This window comes from Maniola jurtina, chromosome 4 (genome assembly GCF_905333055.1).
Source record: "Maniola jurtina chromosome 4, ilManJurt1.1, whole genome shotgun sequence".
Lineage (NCBI taxonomy): Eukaryota > Metazoa > Arthropoda > Insecta > Lepidoptera > Nymphalidae > Maniola > Maniola jurtina.
This window is the reverse complement of record NC_060032.1, coordinates 12,692,011-12,713,483: the sequence shown is the minus strand read 5'-3', so window position 1 is coordinate 12,713,483 and position 21,473 is coordinate 12,692,011. Positions and strand designations below refer to the sequence as shown.

Here is a 21,473-nt window from a genome sequence, read left to right as displayed (position 1 = left end):
GCATGCATCAATAAGAGAACGTATCTATACCTACCTAGTGTCTGGGCCACTACCACTCAGCAATCAGTACCTACCCACTACCCGTATATAAGTAGTATACGATCTGACGTTTCATTAATGTGGATAGAATTCGAGCTTTGAAATACTTTAGCGTCGAGGTAAAAGGAGTTTTTGCTTGCCTTATTCATCTACAGCCAGCACTCCAACCGTAAACGGGAAATTAAAATCAATGGTACCTAGTAACTACCTACCTAGGTACCTACCTATTGAATTTTGACTTTAAATCTTTCACTTCAATTTTACTTTAACATTATTGTGTCCCAATTCTAACTTTGCTGAGGTAGGTAATATCTCATACTAACCACATAGACCACTTTTGGGTTTAAGCAAGTAATCAAAAGCTCTAGCTTGCAAGGTTAGAGCAGACTTATACTTGAAATAGTGTAAGCCGGCTTTAATAGAAAAAGAAGAACAGTTCAAAGTCTGTTTGTAATAGAAATATTTATGTATTTATTTACAAACATTTCGCTGACATTGGTATAATAAAATGATGACCACTTTGATTAATCTATGTAAACAAAATTGTATTAAGTAGTACTACGTAGTAGGTCTGTCAACAGTACAAAGTGCAAAGGTCTTTCAAATCTATTAAACTAGCTGACTAGCCGCAATTAGTTTATGCCAATTAAGTTTATTAATTTAACTACCAATGCTCGCGTGGCTTGGCGATAATAATGCTTGAAAATTCAGCGTATTGAATCTACCAAATCTACACTGAAGAAGTAAACACTAAAAAGTTTTCTTACAGAAAAACATATAACTAAATACTTACCTTCGTTTGGTATTTCCAAAAATCTACTTAAGTTCTGTTTTTTTTATTTTTCAATTTTTAGTGGCCCCACTGTATAGTGGCCCCACTGTATTAAAATATGCAATGCCTGGTTTAAAAGACCTGCTGTTTTCTAAGCTATTACACTGATCGCGAGCAATTTACTCATATCCATTGAGGAGTTCTGTTCTCCATCTCCGAAGATATTCATCAGATCTTCACCGAACTAAAATACGACGAAACCACCTCTGAAGTAAAACCTACCAAACAAAAAAGAATTATCAAAATCGGTTCAGGCGGCGCAAGACCGTGGTGTAGTGAAGTCCCTGCAAGAGATTTAAGAGTATGTCCAGCTATCGATGTCTATCGGTTGACAATGATGATGATGATGATGAAGCGTTTCTTTTTTTTTCTCTCTCGTCTGGCTTTACAAAGAATAGCCAATGTCAAGTTTGTAGTTATTTGTAACATGTTATGGAAACTATACAAGTATGGACCCCGTCTGTGCCGGCGCTCGCCGACATACGCACGGCACCCCCTTAGAGCGCTTTCCAGTCAGTTTTAACAAAAAAAACACTCCAAAAAGGCAGAGCACGCCCGCCAGCCAACACCAACACAGACGAAGTCTGAAGCGTTTCTGTAATTGATGCTTAGACAGCAGCATTCACCACTTACGCGCCATGATCGTATCAAACCTGTTATCATTAAAAAATTGAGCTCTCACAACTTATCAATCTCAACCGTCAATGCTTAAAATAAATGCTCATTCCGCTTTCGATAACAATTTCCTGATACCGTTGACCTCCTTATCAAATTCGTTACGGACGTTAGACGTCAAACATCGACAATTTATTTCGCTGGTCACTACACTATTCTATCTTTCTGACGCATTTGAAGTCGGGCAATGATGATATTTTGGGGTTCCGTCTCCCGTAAATGAACCCTTATATTCCACGCATGTGCAAATTGTGGAACCAACTCCCTTCAGCGGTATTTCTGTATAAAGAACAAGGTTTTTTTATGTTTTGTTATCAAAAAACGTGCTACTCTCGCTCTTGACATTTCGTTTTACTCGAAGTCATTGCTTGTAAGCAGTCTATTGAAATGTCTTTACTCTTTTACGCTTGAATGCCGATCGTTATCCTATAGTATGGATACATACTAGCATTTATGATCCCCTCTTCTCATACGATACAGTGTAGGTCTCTTAATACATATTTTATGTTTGTATTGCCTCTTTGGATGATTCAACGAATCAGCGCGTTTGTAAGTTAATTAAAACTTCCACTAACACTAAATCCCACAAATTTCTCCACATGCTCTAACAGTGTATATTTTGATCTCCAAAGCTCACCAACTTTTCTCTTCTTTCCAGATGGATAGCAGCTCAGAGGCGATGGAGCTAAGACGGGAGCTGGACGCGGTGAAAAGCGCGTTACAACAACAATCGGAATCCGTCTTGAAACAGAGACATCAGTTAGTCGAAGCTAGTCAAGCACTCGCCGCGCGAGACAAAGAGGCTGTGCAGGAAAGGCGCCTCAGACAAGACCAGCTCGCGATTGTCCTACGATCGTTAGTTCTATTAGAATCCAGACTAAGCAGAGAACAAAAACAAATCAACGTCTCACTGAAGCAAAAAGAAAAAATAATCAAATCTCAACAGGAAGAAATCGTCAAGTTAAAAGCCCGAAAGTCCTACTGTAGCAACTGCCAACAACTTCTCGGCTTCACAAGCGAACAGACCAACATTGAAACAGATCCAGAGTTTCAAAGCTTAGAGAGCACAGATTCTAGATTTCAAAATAGCTTTGTACGAAGCTGTAGCTACCGAGAGAGAAAAGCCCCACCGGCATTCCAAAAGAATACTAGGTTAAGTAAAAGCTTTCAATTGCCCAAGAACGACATCGTTTATGGAAATTCAAGTTCTAGCGAAGAAGGAAATACAGCTAGCGTCAGCAGCAAAGGGACCTTCATTAAAAATAAACAAGCCTTTGTCAGACGGGACGTATTTAGGAGATCTAGAAAATATTCCGGAAGAAAGAATAATGGGAAGAACAATGAAAATCTTCAAAAGAATGTTTACAACAACCAAATGAATAGCAGTAGCGCAGAAGAATGTGTCAGTTTGCCTTTTCAAATTAATCACGATGATGCCGATGCTACTGCTAACCAAATAGCAAATGACATAAGAAGAGCATCACTCAAAATAGATCAGCTGATTGGGGAAGCTGCTAAGAAAGAATCTGAAAATACTCAAAGTGACTCAGATAAAACGTATTCAACGAAAATGGAAAGGATCCACGGGATTAAAAGACAAGCATCAGATGAAATAAAAGCCAACAGGCAAATCTTTCTTAGTAAAGTATTAAGTGACGATGGTGAAGAAAAGCCGTGGTACTGCAATGTTAGCGACCCAGAACAAGAAATCGACTGTCTAGACCAAAGAGTGTCGCTTAATAACGTGCAATCTAAATCCACCGATGATATTTTAATGGCCGGTCTTAACGCTGGAATTCTTCACGCCGAAGTTATATCAGCAAAAAATGAAGTCCTTTGCAACAACGTACTTAAAAATAGTATTACTCACAAATTCGGTTCCAGTTTCGATGACAAAAATAATAACATACACGATAAGGACATAGCTGCTGCGGAAGTAAGTGAAAATTGGTATGCTAGTACGAGCGATGCCGATGATACACCACCTAATGAAATATACAAAAATAATCCAGTATTGGAATGTGTTAATCAGATATTGCTTCAAAATTCTCTAGATGACAGCAGCAACGATAATTCTAAGTCAAGCGAAACACCAAGTCCGAGTCCCAAAGCATCAACAAAACGTGTCCAATTTTCTACATTAAACAGCATCTCATATGATGATAAGATTCGAGCTAATATAGGAAATAATCATACACTACCAAGATCCGACAAACGAGCTAATAAAATAGTCAAATTCAGTCTAGAAACCGCTTCAGAACATAGCTACGAGGTGCCAAACACTGCACAAGGCTTTCAATATGAGATACAAAGCATTTATAGCAATGAATATGAACCTATTATCACCAAGAATGCAGAGCAAAAGCCTGCGCCGGTGCCAAAAATGGCCCCGACTACTGAGAAATCAGCTGTTCCTAAAATAAGAGGCTCTATAGTTAAAAATATTGCTGCAAATATAGAAAGCCGCAATCTTATGTTTACAATGGATGCAAAACCTGATACCAATCTTGGTTCTATGAAAATATTTAATAAAAGAAAAGTGCCACGAACTCCTCCTGCACTGCCGCCTAAACCAAAGAATTTGTCAGCAAAATGGAAAGCTGAGAACTCTGTCAGACCAGCGACAGAGCCTTTAGACTCTGACGCCGTTGCGGCTAATCAACGGGTTGCAGATGTTAAGATGAGAAGCGTGGGACAAGTGGCCACTGTAAAACATGTTGAACCGGACTACTGCTCCATTTCAGAGATAAATGTTCCAGTAGTCAGTAATGGTAAAAGGGAATTACTACTAACGCAGCCAACAGTTGAGATTCACAATGAACAGTACCCAATCCATACATCAATGCAAAGGAATAGTGTGGCTAAGGTGGTATCCTTGCCTAGAATACAAAACAAAATAAGTGACAAAGACATTCCAAAACTTCCACACGTCACTGAAATCATTATTCCCGACGAAGACGAGAAGCCGAATGAAGAACACCGTCCATTTAATCAAACAACTGAAAGTTACTTGGCTAATTTTAGCATGCATGTCTTACAACCGAAACTGGATCCTAGAGGTTCAATCCAAATGGGAAATACTGTATCTTCAATTCTCTCAGAGATTAATAAAGGTGCTAAGACCGGTGGTAAACAGATAAATTTAACGGAGTTGGATAACCAATTCAATCAAGCACCTGGTAAAACTAATGCAGAGCCACGCAAAGCAGAATATTTAGATGATATAGACAAGTTTGATTTGTCTCAAGACTTCGAGGAATTTAAAATAGATGACGAACTAGGGAGTATAGTAGCAGAGGAATATCGCATAAGCTCTGAGGGCAGTGACGGCTCTATTTCTGACGTAGTGACCGAAAATCCGACCATCGTACCTGAAAAAAACGATCAACTTAATACAGCAAAAAACGGTAATAACAATGAGAACATTGAAACATTTCATGAGTGTAACGAAAGTGAAAAAAATGTGAACAAAGGGCTAGCAAAGAACGCAAAGCTATCCAATAAGCCGGATCTCCTATCGAATATAGAAAATGTTGAGACTGAATCAGTTAGGAATTCTGATATTGAGTCGAGTAACTCCTCTGGCAGTAATAGTGGTTCATACAATACAGTCAAATGTGAACCGAGAATGATTCTGAATAATAATGCTGATGCTAATTTGAAGAGGACTAAGGGCACTTTCGATTTCTTCCTGGAGACATCTGGCCTGAGTTCCAAGTCTATATTCTCGCCTAGCAAGAACTACCTTGGTCTGAGGCCTCCTAGTGCCAATCATAAAAATGTTCTGAAACCCAAGGACATCAAAATGAGAGTTAAAAATCCCATCGCAACGAACAAAATCAACGAAAAATCTATGACGACAGCAATTAAATATTTTGAGCCTTATGTATAACATAATAAATTAATACTATTGTATTATGTACCAATTATTATCATAATTTTTTTATAAATTTTAATTATTTATTGTAAAAAAACGAACTTGCCTGCATAATATTAACTATATTTATGTTAAAATGTGTGCTGTAAATATTTTTAATTATACTTAGTTATTACACAATTTATGAAATATACAATATTATCGAAATTATACAAATGTATTTTTATTTGAGCTAAGTAGGTCTACTTCCATCGCACCTAATTTAAAACTGGAAAACAATTGCTGATATAAATACATACCTACAGTACACAATAATAGGTATAGTTCGCGACAGATCGAGATGGCAATCCGGGGATGAGACATTGCGTCCGCGCCCGCGCTCATCCGCACCGGGATACTACGGAGGCTGTGCAGGTGTGCGGGGCATCCCCAACCCGATTGCCATCTCGACCTGTCGCGTTCTATAGTTATCACTTTGTACAATATTCAATGAAATAGGTAGGTAGGTATAATGCGCGTTTTGTCACATATTAACTAAACAATAACTGATGACGGATTTCAAAATCTATCAAGGCCTAAAAATCAGTAAGTACCTAGGTACTTATTAATTCATCGATATTCGTGATTCAAAATCATTTAAGTATCTACATTCTACATAGATACTACTTGTTCCTCAAATCCAGTTCAAAGAAATACAAAGTGCTAGTTCGATAACGAAGGTACTTCCTAATTTGATCAGATTCCTATTGATTAATCTTTATTATTATTATTATTTTATATGCCAAAGGAAAGGCCCAATTAGCGGCATCTAGCGGTGAGATTATTTCTAGGTAGGTACTTGAAGAAACTATGAAAGTTACCTGAGCTGTAGTGACATCTGTTGGCAGACCCATGTTTCATACAAATTAAAATTGAAAAATAATCGAATAAAAATCAACATTTATTTTATTGTTTATTTATCATAATAAAATAATTATTTATATCAATTTTTGTTTCTTTTTCTTCTTGCCTTTAACTTTACTATCATCCTTTTTCAAATCCTTTTTCTGTACCTGTAAACCACAGAAATCAGAGGTAAGTATAGAAGTGTTAAAGAAGCATGAGATTGTGGCTAATCTGTTGTAGACAATCTCTAAACTAAACTAAAATGACATTTACTATTGCTATCTTTTTCATAATTTTCCCTGAGGAAAAGATTGGCACTAGATTTAGATCTGTCAATTTAGTTTACAGAATTGGGATGATGCCTATGTAAAAATAAATTATTTCATAGGAATTTTTAAATAGGTCTTCCAAAATTCGTAAAATCCACACCCACTGTTAGTTTTAAGTTTGCTAACTATTTTAAATTATCGATTTAACTGAAAAAGTATGTCAAATATTTATATAATTATTTAAATATTTTAAATATTTATGACGTCACATATGTGAATTTTGTACAAGCTCCCTTACTAAGCCACTGTTTTGATGTTTGATAATAAGTCACTGATTTGACTAGAAGTGACCATCCCTATTATGTACAACAGAATTAGCCACATTGTCGCCACGATGTTCAGTAAAAGTAGACTTATTTTCTTTTTATAAATCCACCCAAGGGAAGATGGTAAGGTTCACCTAGTCTTTAATTGAAAAAAAAAAGCTAGTAGATTATACCTTTCCATAGCTACTTAGGAGATATCCAACATCATTGTTGGCACTTTTCTTTTTCTTCTTGGCACCTGTGCTCAATATACTTCTAGAAAGCATCAACTTCTTCTCTGCCTCTTTCTTTTCCTTCTCTTGCTTCTGTCTTTGCATAAGCTCTTTGTAATTAACATATTCTCTCTTTGGTGGTTTTGCACCTGAAAATAGATTAAAAGATATAATTTTTATACAGGCTGTCACATATTTTGGAATTCAGGCATTTCAAATGTTTGTGTTCCGGGTAGGACTACAATATTTTTCTAATATTAAAATATTTTATCTCCCTCTCCAGGATGAAAGTTATTTCAGCAGTTGAACAGTTAAAAAGTAATAGACAGACAAACTTTCATCGTATTTACCTAAAATATTAAAATTGCTAGAGAAGATAATATTATGTTCTGGAGATACTACATGCAAGCAAGCACATAGTAGAATATGTGTATCCCATGCGTGCATGAATGAGAAAGGCGAATTGCGAAGGTGGATCGGCCCACTCTTGGGAAGGCCTATATATATTTAGGCTAGTGGACACCAATGGGTAGATGGTGTAATATTGACATGTAAAAATATAAATTGGTATAGAATTTAATAAGCGGACTGTTAGGACACCAATAACATGCCAACATTGAGAAGAATGATCAGTACAATACCTAACCTAAACTTACTGCCAATGCTATTTTTGCCTGTTCTTTTTTCGTAGTATTGAAACCGGACATTCCAAACTTAACAATTTCGTGCCGGATTTGCTTCAAATCTAAGTCTTTCTTTTGAGGTACAGTTTGTTTTGTTTTTGTATCAACTTTGATTTCTTCTTCAGCATGTTTCTTTTTAGATTTGTGTGCTTCGAATTTTACTACTTGAAAATTGCTGTCTGCGTTTTTTAAGGCAAGCGCTGCCTTTGTTAGGACGATAGACATCGTTGAATATTTAATTTCAATATAAAAAAGATAACTTTTTGTAAATAAAAAATTGACATTTAGCTTAGGTGCAACCTTGAGTAGGCTTGTCGAAAAAATATCGATAGTCGGTCATCGATATTATTTGTTCGATACATCGATATTTTTGAGCGATATTTAATTTTGAAAATATCAATATAAATTCCAGCTATCGAAAATGTGTAGAACTCGATGTTTTGTTGGACCGACAAACAAATTACTTAGATTCCCACCTACGTTTCTACTTTTACTATACATATTTTTCATTTAAAATATCGATGCCCGATCAAACGGGCGATTCAGAACACTTGATTCCGTAAACGATTACTTACCGAATCAGGTGTTCTGAATCGGCAAAAATACTCTCTATGACCTACGACTTACAAGTTACCGATTTATCGATATATCGTTTTTTTGTGAAAATTTAAATATCGATATATATCGATATTTTTTGGCAGTTCCGATGGTTCTGACATCCCTAAACCATAGATAAGACACCATAGGCAAATGATTTTGTTTGTAGGAACCTTGCTGCTCTGGATTCTAGCCATTTCAAGTCTTAAGTAACTTACCAAGTACCTACTAACAAACTATAAAATGACATAAGAACGTAAGAAATACAAGGAAGTCTGTAGTAGAGGGAAGGAATACGTCTTTGTAACTACAATTTTGGTAGTCACATGAAAACTAAAATAAATAAGTTTTTCCAAAGAAACTTTGTCAACCAAAATAAGTTGTCATATATTTTACCAACCCTTGCGCTGCTTTTATATCCATCCATTTTAGGCTAAAAAGACTATAATCCACAGCTGCAGTCCAGACTTTAGAGAAAAAAAGTTTAGAATGACAATTCATTTGTCATTTTTTTGACAAGTCTAGTGTCACTGCCAGACCAAATTTTCAAAACATGAGTTCAAGTTTGTGAATTTTGATTTGTGTTTTGAAAAAAAATGTATCTGGTAGACCTGCAAGCTAAAATTAGGATGGGTTTTATTTGTTTTTCACTGTGATATTTGTGGCTGCGGATGTGGACGCACATACATCTCCACTATAAATAATGTAACCGAATGTTGAATGGGTATTTATAGAATCGCAGGTAGAACTTGTTTAAGACTGGAGAGTGGAGCCAATTTTAAGCTTACTTGCGTAGCTGATCGCCAGCAATTTTACATTCCAAATAACTGCTTATTCGCAGAGGATTTGCCGAGTTATATCATAAGATTTACATTACTAAATAACCTAAAAGAAAAATACATTTTTACCTCAGATAAAAGCAATATAAATTTAATATGAAAAATAAGTTTAGAATAGGTGATACAGCCGTGAAAGCCGGCGATCTTATTTTAACAGAGGAGCCGTTCGTTTATGTGTTATCATCAAAAGAAAAGGGCAACAGATGTGATAACTGTCTCAAACAGTAAGTACCTCTCTACCTTTCTTACTATTGTAAGTCATGTTACTTATCAAATTGCCTTGGCTTTCAGTCACCCAACCCATTATCGACTTTCCATTGATTAATTATCAAAATCAATAGATATTATATTATGTTGTCATAAGTAGGACACCTCATCATGATTAAGTACCAACCCATCACCAGCTCACTACTGAGTACAGGTCTACTCAGAATGATAAGAGTTTTTCCATAGTCTACCACGCTGGCCAAAAGCAGATTGGCAGACTTCATACACCTTTGAGAACATGGTGAACTCTCAGGCATGCAGATTTCCTCACAAAGTTTTCTTTCAACGTTAAAGCAAATAAATTTTTAATTTGTACACACATAGCTCTGAAAAGTAACAGGTGCTTGCCCGGGACCAAATCCCCAATCTTTTGAATTTGGGCAGACCTCATAACCACTAGGCTATCACAGCTTAAATACTAGGTCATATGTAATTAAATATATGTAATTTCAGATGCAAAGTACTCAAGTGTTCAGCTTGTCAGTTTGTCCATTACTGTGGTAAGAACTGCCAAAGAGATGCTTGGGATGATCATAAGGTTGGTATACTTTTTTCAGTAAATAATATAATATCGATGAAGTTCTTAGCAGATGTCTATGTCATTATAACTAACTTCATGCCAAATTTCAGCCCAATCCCTCTAGTAGTTTGAGAGTTAGTTGAGTTTATAGATCAGTCAGTCAGTCAGTCAGCTTTTCCTGACACAGACAGACAAAGTGGATAAAACTACATGAGATGTTTGCTGTTTTTACTATAGAACTGTAAAAATCTGTTACTAATAATATACTGTAATAAAATAAGATCCGAGAACACTTGTTTCACTAGTCCTCATATTTATGACTGTTTTGACATTATACATAGCAATGATTAGTTGTTACGGTATTAGATACATACCAGCAGAATATTTTCATGGCACACTGCCATTCACAACTCAACAGCATTAGAATTAGCTTTAGAGTAAAATTCTAGTTATGTAATTCAAAATGATGATAATATAATGATGTATTATGTATATTCTACCAATAATACAGAAATACTAAATTAAATAGTAACAAGTGTAAATTAAAAATTTATAACACCCCCAACAAGTGAAGGTTACAGTAATAACTTGAAAAGAGCTGATAACTTTCAAACGGCTGAACCGATTTTCTTGGATTATGGCTAAGAACACTCGATCAAGCCACCTTTCAAACAAAAAAAAATTAAATTAAAATCGGTTCATTCGTTTAGGCGTTACGATGCCACAGACAGATACACACGTCAAACTTATAATGCCCCTCTTTTTGGATAGGGGGTTAAAAAGATTAATTCCTTCACCATTAAAGCATGTAATATATAATTACTTCACATAACTCTGAAAGTTAGAGGTGGTTGTCCTAACCACTAGGCTATCACAGCTGAAATATATTTCCTTTTGGTTTTTTTTTATTCATTATAGGCAAGGGCTTCACCACAATCACACGAGATATAAAGTGATGATTTGGCCTAAAATGGGACACGTTTACCTAAAACATGCCTATTCACTCTTGTTTTAAAGATACCTGGATTGTAATGTCCGAGGGAAGGCTGCGGTGCCCATAATAAAGATTTTCCTTGTAGAGGTGTCAAAGCACTTCATTGGGTTTCAATATTTATTGTGTTTACCTTTTCAGTGTTCCAGACTTTTTTAATGTAAAAAACTTTTCTTGGTTGAATAAATAATATGTCCATATATACTATTTTTCAGTGGGAATGTGAAAACTTGAAAAGGGTCTCGCCGAAAGTGGTTCCGGATGCCGCTCGCATGATGGCGAAGATCATAAATCGCATACAGCGCAGTGACGGCGCCACGCACAAAGCGTACTACACTGCCACTTCGTTTAGGAGGTGGAAGGATCTTATGTCCCGTAAGATTTTTATTCTCACTATACTTCATCTGTTCCAGACGAGAGAAAAAAAAAACCTTCATCTGTGGTAATAAGTTTTTTTTTCTCTCTCGTTTGGCTTTACAAAGATTAGCCAATGTCAAGTTTGTAGTTATTTGTAACAAGTTAGGGAAACTATACAAGTATGGACCCCGTCTGTGCCGGCGCTCGTCGACACACGCACGGCACCCCCTTAGAGCGCTTTCCAGTCAGTTTTAACAAAAAAAAAAAAAACACTCCAAAAAAGCAAAGCACGCCCGCCAGCTAACAACACAGACAAAGTCCATGCCAAAGTTTAAAGTTTTCGGTAATAAGTTAGTACAGCGCTCTCTCTGTTACGTAATCCCATATAATTTAATTTTATTTAGGGTAGAGCGGCAGATATTGGGAGAATTTTTGTATTACAAAAAAGGGCAATACGCGCAATTTATAACTTAAAACCACGCGATTCACTTCGAGAAAAATTTAAGGAAATAGGTATCCTTACCGTAGCCTCTCAATATATTTACAACAACATAATTTTTGTAAGACAAAATATTCTTAGTTACAAGAGAGTTGGCGATCTACACAACAGGCTGACTAGGCACCGTAACAGGCTTGCGACTCCTACGCTCCGCCTCAGGAAGGTCCAAAAGTCATTTGTGGGAATGGGTATAATCTTTTATAACAAAATTCCTCAGCCAATTTTGGACTTGCCTTTACACAGGTTCAAAAAATCTATTAAAAATATGCTCCTGAGAAAAGCATATTATACTATCGAAGATTATGTAAATGATAAAAAAGCGTGGATTTGACCTGCAATTCGCTCCAGCAATGCGCAGGACTTCAATTGCTTTTATACATGGCATAATATTGTATATCAAATCTTTGAAAAGAGCAACCGCCGAGTTTCTTGCTGGTTCTTCTCGGTAGGAAAGGCATTCCGAGCCAGTGGTAGATGCTTTTGACGATTCAAAAGAATTTGTAAAAGTCTAATTGAATAAAAATATTTTGAATTTGAATTTAATGACAGGCAAAAATTTTATTGGATGCTAACCATTTTGAATCATCAACCAATCACATACATGTTTTCAAAAAAACATTCGAAATTCAAGTTGAAAATGTTTTAAAAAACATTCCAAATTCAATTAGAAAACATACCTAGTTTCCGTTCGGTGATTGGTTGGTGACTCAAAACGGCTCGAGTCCACTATGAGATATGTACATCATTCCACGCGTAGATTTGGATGTATGGGGTATCATTAGAATACTTACTATACTTACTGAGTGTGTGAGTGTGATTTTGTCAAAAGAAATAATTTTATATGTACCTATACATATGTATATGGCTTTATGGCGCTTGTACGACAGGGCAGTCGTGTTTTTAATTTTTTTAATTGTTACTTGTTATGTCTATACATTTATTTATCTGGTGAGACATGCTGTCTTTATCCCATTAACTTGAAATAATATTTATTTCAGATTATACAGATTTAAAAAAAGACAAGAAAAGAATGGATCATTTCACATCCTTATGTGGGGTTCTTTATGAATTCCTAAAAGACATATCAATGCCTAACACTGTTGAGCTTATGGGATTGTATGGAAGAGTAAGTATAGATTTCACTGTTTCTTCCATACTAATATTGTAAATGTGAAAGTGTGTCTGTCTGTCTGCTAGCTTTTCACGGCCCATCTGTTTAACCAATAACCCATGTCAACATAGATTACTGAATGTTAAAAAGTTTTCATGTTATTAAATGTTAAGGTGAATGTTATCTCACATTTTTTAACTGCTGTGTGAAAGCACTTTAGAATAACGTCGTGTGTGAACAAGGCCTAGTGCCAGAAATTGAATGAAGACGCGTAAACCGCGATGTCGCATGTGACCAGGTCCTTATTAATTTTTCAGATGATCATAAACAGTTTCACCATCCTAGATATAGACATGAATTCTATCGGAACTGGCATCTACTTGGCATCGTCTATCATTGACCACAGTTGTTGCCCTAATGCTGTGGCGACGTTTGATGGGAAGACAATTAATATTAGAGTTATAAGGGACATGCCTTGTTTGGACTGGAAGAAGGTAAGGATACATGTAAAATACTGACCAAGTGTGAGTCAGACTCATGCACAGAGGCTTCCATACTTGGGTATTTTTTCCTGTAAAAATCCGTTTTAGAATGTACAGGTAAATCCCTTTCATATGATACCCCAGCCCGGCTAGCATGGGCAGTAGATAAAAATTATATCCCCCTGATTATATTCACTGATGTCATAGAAATCAGTGGATATAATCGGGGATATAATTTTTATCTACTGCCCATGCTAGCTTGGCAGTTGGTATAGTTATCTTACTTTGAAAATATTGATTATTTTTTTTTGAACACATTGTAATTTTTTTTGTGATGTAACCACAAATTCACATTTTTCGGATTTCTTTCTTTACTTGTGCTATAAGTCCTACCTACTTGTCTTTCATAATTCTAGGTCAACGGGAAGTAACATTATAGGTTTTCTTGACAGACACGACAAATGGACGGACGGACAGACAGACAACAGTGATCTTATAAGGGTTTCTTTTTCCCTTTTGAGGTACAGAATCCTTAAAAATGTGTTACAGATCAGGATATCGTACATCGACCTGATGAAGACGCCGTGGGAGCGGCAGTCGGAGCTGCAGCTCAGCTACTACTTCCTGTGCGCGTGTGACAGGTGCATGGGTAAAGGCTTTCGATGTGCATACTAATTACTCCCTGAAGCAGTGCTCTTCAAAGGTTTTACAGCAGTTGTGGGCTTCTTTGATCAGGGCGCGTTGGGTACCCTCCTAGCTTTAATTCCATCTTTTAAGTTAATGAAAATAGTTATAGCGGCCCTAAAAGCGGCGAACCAATAAGCGTTGATGCATTTGTGTGCGTAACGAAACCGAGCGTCACGCACGCTACAACAATGTGTACGTGTGCACTCACACAAACATAGCCAAATCCTCTTCATGAAATAGAATATCTGTGTCACCATTACCTAAAATAAAATCCATTCTTGACAGCCACGACGGACGGACGGACGGACAGACAGACAGACAGACAGACAACAAAGTGATCCTATAAGGGTTCCGTTTTTCCTTTTGAGGTATGGAACCCTAAAAACTGAGCAAACTACCCACACTTTGAAAAACACTGCTTTAAGCTAAATTACTATTAAGCCATAAACAGATAACGCGCTACGGCAGCAGCGTACAATTCCTTGTATTACAAGTTTCCCAAGAATTTTCCGCCGCGCGATGTCTGACCAGGCCCTTATAAATTCTCAAAAACTCTTCAACCTTTCTATATTGCAAGCAAAGCGCATGGCTTTGAGATTTGAACTCTTATTTTCTCAATACAAAATACAATAATTCCGATTTTCAGATGAAAATGATCTTAAATACGTGCACGCGGCAAAGTGTCTCAACACCGAATGTAATGCTCCTGTAAACATTTCCTGGAAAGAAAACCTAGTGTTAGTAAAGAAACCTGAAAGACAAGTCGAGAAAGTATTAGAAAATGGAAAAAGTGAAGAAAAAACTACTATTGATGCTGTAGGAAATAAAGAAATTACTAATGAGAAAGTAATGGAAAAGAAAAACAAGAGTGAAATAGAAGATGCAGAAAAACCTGTAAGAAAAAACGAAAAAGCAATACAAAATGGAGAATGTGAAGAGAGAATAACAAACGGGATTGAAGATATAAAGTTAAATGGAGAAATACAAGATAAAAATATATGCTGTGAGGAATGTGGAACAATGTTTACGGAGAAAAATGTTGAAATTTTCATCAAAACTATGGAATTTAGTGAATTGCATTTGCAGAATATGAAGGAAACTTCTGTGTCTTGTATCCTTTTTGATGAACATAATGTTAAGATTGCACCTAACTTTTCTCTTAGACGAAATCGCAATCATTATTATGTAAAAGTGTGTCTGTGTGTCTGGTAGCTTGCATCTTGAAAAAAGACAAGAGTTTTTTCCTAGAAAATAGGTCTCTTGCAATTTTTAAAAGCCAAAATCTTTATGGACGAGGTCACGGACATCAGCTAGTATTAAGAAAAATTGTTTCAGCCCTACCCTCTTTTTGGACATACTTTTTTTTCTTAACTATATTGATACAGATGTGGATATTTGTAAATACTGTCTTGAAAGGCAAGAAGGCATATTGCATCCACTGAATGTCATGTATGCTCAGACTTTGGACAATGCTTTTGATGCTCTCATACAAGTGCAGCTTTGGGAGACCGCCTGTGGTTACGCTAAGAAACTGGTACCATGTTTCAGGTAAGTTTTAATGTCTTCACTTGCCATCAGGTCTGATTGGATACCTGAAAATTACAGCAATGTTATGCGAAATAATTGCTCCAGATTGATCAATACGTGTTGCCGAGCAACAATTGCTTAAAAATTATCTAATTTTTAAGTAAACCAATGAAAGCTAAAAAACGTTTCGGCAAGTTCGAATAAAACAAGAAAATTATTTTTAGATTTTAAATTCTATATAATGCATAACATAATTTCTGTAATCTGCCATTGTTATAATCATTGATATAGAATTAGTTATCTCTGGTTACTTAAATCTTTTGTAAGTCGGGATAAAATTAGCAATAAATTAGATTATTCTTTATCAAAACAGATTTCCACTGTAAATTATGAATTTCTATTCCAGATTTTACTACGGAAACAAGCATCCTTTAATGGGTTTGCTGCATTTGAAATACGGAAAGATTCTGCTGTACAAAATGTGTCTGGAAGAAGCATTGAATCACTTCAAACAAGCTGAGAAGATATTAAAAATCACACATGGAGAGAGACATCCGTTATACAGAGATCATTTACTGCCATTGATCAGTCAGACTATTATAGAATCTGAATAAATTAAAATTAGTACTTAGCCCTAATTCGCACGAGCGTTAAAAAAGCGTTGCGTTAAAACCCGGCGTTGCGCTGAAAATACAAAGTGCGAGCCCCAATTCGCACGAGCGTTAAAAAAGCGTTGACGTGTGAACGGATACTTGGGAATGCATTTGTTCTATTTGAACGGTTTTTTAACGGACATTAAAAAAGCTCTCGTGCGAATGAGGCCTTAGTAGGTATGCATCACAAAATTTGACAGATTTTTACAACACAGCTCCTAAAGCTTGTGCTAGCTAGCCAGAAGTATGCCTGCGTGCATGTCTCATGTTCTCTGTCAATAGTGCATGCATTAAACCATGTGGTTTACAACATAATATAGTTTTATCAATATAAATATCTTGCAACTAGACATGTGATTAATCGGAGAATGCCTGACTAGTTTAGAACCCATTCAGGGGTCTTTTTCAAAAGGTCTCCGCTCGCAACGCGGCGCAGATGAGCAGAGGTTCTTTTAATAACTCAATATGTCTGCTAAGAATGGAACATGCAGTCCATAGTTGCATATCTTCTTAAACCAATGTTGCGAATCTTTTTAAACCAATAGTTATAGTATTTGACCATATTTTTCTGCATTTGAAAATATTGTGTTGTATCAGGAACTATTTCCAAGTCTAGGTTGGACAGCATCTCATGTAAATGACCAATTTGTGAATGGTCTGAAAACCATATTTTAAATTGTCAATTATTTTGTCACCAAGCAATAAGGCTGTGTGCATAGTGTAATGATTTAGGTTATGATCAATAAAGACTTGATAAAAAACTTTGTCAGTTTCATTTTTCTTATGACATGGATCTAACAAGTCAAATGACTTTGTCAGTTTTCCAGACTGTTAAGGGCTTAAGTAAGTAAGTAGGTAAGGGAACCAACTATAAAATAAACTACTCTTATGGACTTATGAATATTTAAAATTATCAAAAACGTCAGTCTTGTATGGAGTTTAAATTGTAGATTATTTTATAGTAAGTGTAAAGAATACTGTCCGTTGGTAGGTAAAATATTTATTGTTGTCCACACTACAAATTCAAGAAAAAAGGTCTGTAGGTCTACATTTATGTCTAAAGAGAATTTGTCCCGTCTGTCCTGTCTCAATCATCATATCTCATTCTCTTAGCAGGGGCTTCTTCCTCTGCTTCCAACACTTTTATGCGAACACCGCATATTTCTGCTCCATGTAAGACTCTGATAGCCTCATCTGCCGATTCGGCAGTTGCATAACGTGCATAGCCTACAGTTTTGTTAGGTAGTGTGTAAACATTAATAAGATTTCCGAAACGGCAAAAGATGTCCCTTAATACAGTTAGAGGGGGTGGCTGAGGTTTGCACACCAGGAAACATCTCTTTGCGACGGGGCTATCTATGTCAGCCAATGGTTGAGTGGGAGGAAGTTGAACACTGCAGTAGTTCAAATCAGTGCTATCAGGGATGTTGTCATCGGAAACACCAGTTGTAGCCATTTTTATCAATTTGGAGGCTTCTGCAATAGCCACAGCTAGCTGTGCAAGATCTGGTGCAGAACTGTTAGACGTAGATTCTATAGCATTTTTTAGGTTATTAACAGCATTTGGTATGTCAGAGAAATTCTTTTCATGAGCATCAAATTTTGAGTTAGCTGGTTTAACAAAGATCCTTTGGCCCGGCGGATATTCAAATTCATTCAACTTTTGTACAGCATAGGCAGCTGAAACTGGATTTGAGTACTGTGCTGATCCTTTGCCAAAGTTTTTGATCAAATCAACAAAGTAGCGGCAGTCCACAAGACCAGGTATAATGTCAAATAATGTTTCTACATGCATTTGTGTTAAATAAGGACTACACATAAAGTTAACACGAGTAAAGCCCCTAGGGTTTACGTTCATCATGGAAATGAGAGAGGTATTTTGATTAGTTGATGATGTGGCTAAATTATTTATATTAGTCTCAAAGGCTGTCTCTTGGCGCCTATTGGACCCTTTAGGTTGAGCAAAAATAGCCCTGAATCTTCTTTCGCACTCTTCATAGGCGAGGGCAGCTTCTGAAAATTTTCGATATTTTATGTAAGCGAAACCCTTTGACTCTTTAGTGTTTCTATCCCTTTGTATGAGCACATCTTCAATGTAACCATAGGTTTTAAAATGATCTTCGAGCATGTCCTCATTCATACTTGTTGGAATGTGTAAAAATAACCTCCTGTATTTGTCATTACTATAGTCATCCGATTGAATATCTGATCGGTTTGCTGCAACCATAACCTTAAGAGGACGACTGGAATTACTTAGAACCTTGGAATTCATCGCCTCTAAAGCTCTGGCAGCTTCTGAGGTTTTCGAAAACTTAATGAACACAACTCCTCTAGGTTTCCCAGTATTATGATCGCATGGTATACGTATATCTTCTATGGTACCAAACTCAGAGAATGCTTCCCTGAATTGTTCCTCCTTAAGATCGCGATCGCAAACAATAAAGAGTCGTGAATAAACTGGTAAATCTTCACGATCTTTATCACCACGGGAGAATTTACGCCGGTCATCCATTGCAAATACACGAAATAAAACCAAAAACTGAAGTGTAAAAGGTAAATTCAGATATCGGAAATATTAGTACTATAGTAAAAGTTTACTATATTTTAATAAAGTTGCTAACAGTTGTTAAGCACTTTAGTTTTATCTCGCAATTGATTTTTTTCTCTCAAGTTTCACAACAACCCCTGAACCCCATGAACCAACTTCAAAATGGCGGTGACCACAGACCACGCGTGACGCGGCTCATGCCAACTGGTCTGTGCTATAATCTGTGGCTGACGAGGCTGATCTGTGGATGCGGCTGTCTTATCACTCTAATGATACGGGTAACATTGTAAATGAGTTAAGCATTATGAGTCGACAGCTCAGTGGAAATTATAATGGCACGCAAAAAAAATGAACAATAAACTAATCATATGCTCTATATCTATCTATCTAGTATATCTATCTAGTAAATCTAGAATCTAGATAATACACTTTAGGCCATAGTTGAAGGCATTTTAACTACTATGCCAATGTTACCCGTTTCTACTTTAAAGGCATAGAGATGATCATAGAGAATCGTTTATTTTTAATTATTCATGCGCTGGCATCGCTGGGTTCTAGCTTTTGTTATTCCGTGCACAGATAAAATTGGATAAAATATAACAGATGTGCAGTGTGACCAACTAATATTTTACAATTTCGGCAGTAAACAAAATAAGCATATTCAAAGGAAAACTACCATTCATAATGTTCATAGAGGTTTTCTTGGGATAATAATGTGTTGGGTTCTTATATCCTTTCACAATCCACAAATATGTCTTGATTAAGATGTGCACGTTATATTTCAATTTCTTAGATAAATTATATAGTTACCTAAGTTATAATAATAATAATTATTGATCATTATTATTATCAAAAGTTATATTCGTGATTGGAACCTTGGAAGTTGAAACGATGCCTTAACGTGCTTTCAAAGGCACGGGAAAAGAAAAGGCCAAATACTGAATTCAGGCCATTGGACGATCACCCATTTAGTTATCAACTTGGGTCAAAGTTGCTTAACCAGCGCAGTTGACTGGTATGCGCTGTACCATCTAAACGAAACGTGACTTAAACTCAAACCCAGGATTAGCTACAGGTATTATTTTAACTTCGTCAACCTCTAAGTTGTATCTCTACAGGCACCTACGAAAATCATTAATATTTACCTACTTGACTAATTTATTTTTTATAGAATCAGTTCAGAAATAACACAAACATTTTAAACATAACTTTATAATGATTCCATGAACGCTATTGAGATGATAAATCCTATACTAAGGCTTGGTAAATTAACAATTATTTCCTCGGTCAACCTCGAGGATTAATCCTTGTGAAGTAGAATAAAAGTATTTCGAAGAATGGTAAAATTACCCTGATAAGTGGGTAATTATAGGTACTCATTCGGGTTAAAAAGTTTTGACAAGACCGTTTTATTTAAAAAATCCAATTTTTTTTATTCTGGCAACATTGCTGTATTTATGCCAGCCAGAAACAGGGTTTCGATTTTTGTAATTTATTGTGAAAATTAACTAAATTTACAAACTGCTGTGATTATATCGTTGGTTCTGAGACTGTAACTTGTGCTTGTATTAATAAATTGCAACGTTTGGTGATAACACGAAGGATAAAACGTGAAGACATATTGATAAAGACTTGCACTATCGTTCATGTCAGATGCATTCAAATGATAGTTAGCAGTCGAGGAGATCACTAGTCTTCTCGCTGCTCTGGAGTCACTGGTGTTCCTTATAACAAATCAATATACACCGTGTGAGAGATATAAGAAACCATGAACGGTTAACGAGCCCTCTTCAGGAAAATATTCTAGTCTAATACTTCCATTTATACAGTTTGTTGCTCAGCATAAGAGCAGTTTTCCCTTTATAGTGTACAAAGCCTTTGAAAATGTTCAGTGAATCATATGAAAGAAGATTGCTGCAGCAGTGCAGTCCAGTGAGCCGCAAACAGTCTGTGCTGGTCCGACCAGAACCCATGGATAGATTTATCCCATGCAGATTAGAAAACAATTGGCAGACTAGTTTTCAAGGTAAGTTTTCTTTCTTTAGTAGAGTCATGTGTTTTATATTTACTTAATAATATTTATTATTAAAATGTGCCAGCTCAAATGTCTATGACATTTTTACCTTAAATATTTGAAACTATTACTCCACTTTTATAGGTTACAAATTTTTAGGCACTAACAGTTTTTAAATATACACAGTTACCCCTGCACATTTTAGTTTTTACCTTTCGGCTAGTATGCCGAAAACATTTGTAGAAAACGAAATTTGTTCGGAATAGCCTTTCAATATATTTTATTGAATCTTTATTTATTTTTATAAAATTTACAGAATTTAGCATGTTGGGTACCTATTTACTTAAATTGTTATATTAAGTAACTATATAGTATAGACAGGCATTAAACTTTTACAATTTTTCACTTATTTTATCTTTAGGTTTAAAGAGAATTATGTCATCTCGAAAAAAAAAGATCACATATGTAGATGAGAAACATCTACATATCTCAATGTAAATATTGTATTAATGACATTTCTTTTATTTCATTAAATTGTAAAAGAAATACATAGTACATAATATTTTAGATGTGAGAGTGTTGA

The 21,473-nt window shown here is 35.9% G+C and overlaps 5 protein-coding genes across 7 annotated transcripts in view; 3 read left to right on the top strand and 2 right to left on the bottom strand.

Annotated features, from left to right (window-relative positions):
- Positions 1 to 5,635, top strand: part of LOC123864732 — a 64,891-nt gene extending 59,256 nt beyond the window's left edge. For both annotated transcript variants that reach the window (XM_045905355.1, XM_045905356.1), the window contains exon 3: positions 2,205 to 5,635. In XM_045905355.1, the coding sequence (XP_045761311.1) occupies positions 2,205 to 5,438 (3,234 nt within the window). In that variant the 3' untranslated portion in view covers positions 5,439 to 5,635. The remainder of the gene's footprint in view (positions 1 to 2,204) is intronic.
- Positions 5,636 to 6,365: 730 nt separating this feature from the next.
- LOC123864737 (uncharacterized protein C1orf131) lies at positions 6,366 to 8,114 on the bottom strand. The gene is made up of 3 exons (XM_045905363.1): positions 7,762 to 8,114; positions 7,077 to 7,264; positions 6,366 to 6,475 (listed from the first exon to the last, which is right to left on the bottom strand). The coding sequence occupies exons 1-3, from the start codon at positions 8,021 to 8,023 to the stop codon at positions 6,401 to 6,403; spliced, it is 525 nt and encodes a 174-aa protein (XP_045761319.1). The 5' UTR covers positions 8,024 to 8,114; the 3' UTR covers positions 6,366 to 6,400.
- Positions 8,115 to 8,926: 812 nt separating this feature from the next.
- LOC123864733 (histone-lysine N-methyltransferase SMYD3) lies at positions 8,927 to 16,524 on the top strand. Of its 2 annotated transcripts, XM_045905358.1 has the most exons (10): positions 8,927 to 9,458; positions 9,955 to 10,039; positions 11,228 to 11,387; positions 12,867 to 12,994; positions 13,297 to 13,473; positions 14,011 to 14,110; positions 14,795 to 15,259; positions 15,534 to 15,696; positions 16,082 to 16,297; positions 16,508 to 16,524. In XM_045905358.1, the coding sequence occupies exons 1-9, from the start codon at positions 9,331 to 9,333 to the stop codon at positions 16,287 to 16,289; spliced, it is 1,614 nt and encodes a 537-aa protein (XP_045761314.1). In that variant the 5' UTR covers positions 8,927 to 9,330; the 3' UTR covers positions 16,290 to 16,297; positions 16,508 to 16,524. The 2 variants fall into 2 exon arrangements, with proteins under 2 accessions (XP_045761314.1, XP_045761313.1); XM_045905357.1 differs by lacking the exon at positions 16,508 to 16,524 and having other exon boundaries at positions 16,082 to 16,390.
- A 788-nt stretch (positions 16,525 to 17,312) lies between these two features.
- Positions 17,313 to 19,033, bottom strand: LOC123864735 (RNA-binding protein 45-like). The gene is made up of 2 exons (XM_045905361.1): positions 18,950 to 19,033; positions 17,313 to 18,867 (listed from the first exon to the last, which is right to left on the bottom strand). Exon 2 carries the CDS (start codon positions 18,838 to 18,840, stop codon positions 17,416 to 17,418), a length of 1,425 nt encoding a protein of 474 aa, XP_045761317.1. The 5' UTR covers positions 18,841 to 18,867; positions 18,950 to 19,033; the 3' UTR covers positions 17,313 to 17,415.
- Positions 19,034 to 20,311: 1,278 nt separating this feature from the next.
- LOC123864734 (fizzy-related protein homolog) overlaps positions 20,312 to 21,473 on the top strand; it is a 73,448-nt gene continuing 72,286 nt past the window's right edge. Inside the window, exon 1 of the mRNA XM_045905360.1 lies at positions 20,312 to 20,902. Coding sequence (XP_045761316.1) covers positions 20,761 to 20,902 — 142 coding nt within the window. The 5' untranslated portion in view covers positions 20,312 to 20,760. The remainder of the gene's footprint in view (positions 20,903 to 21,473) is intronic.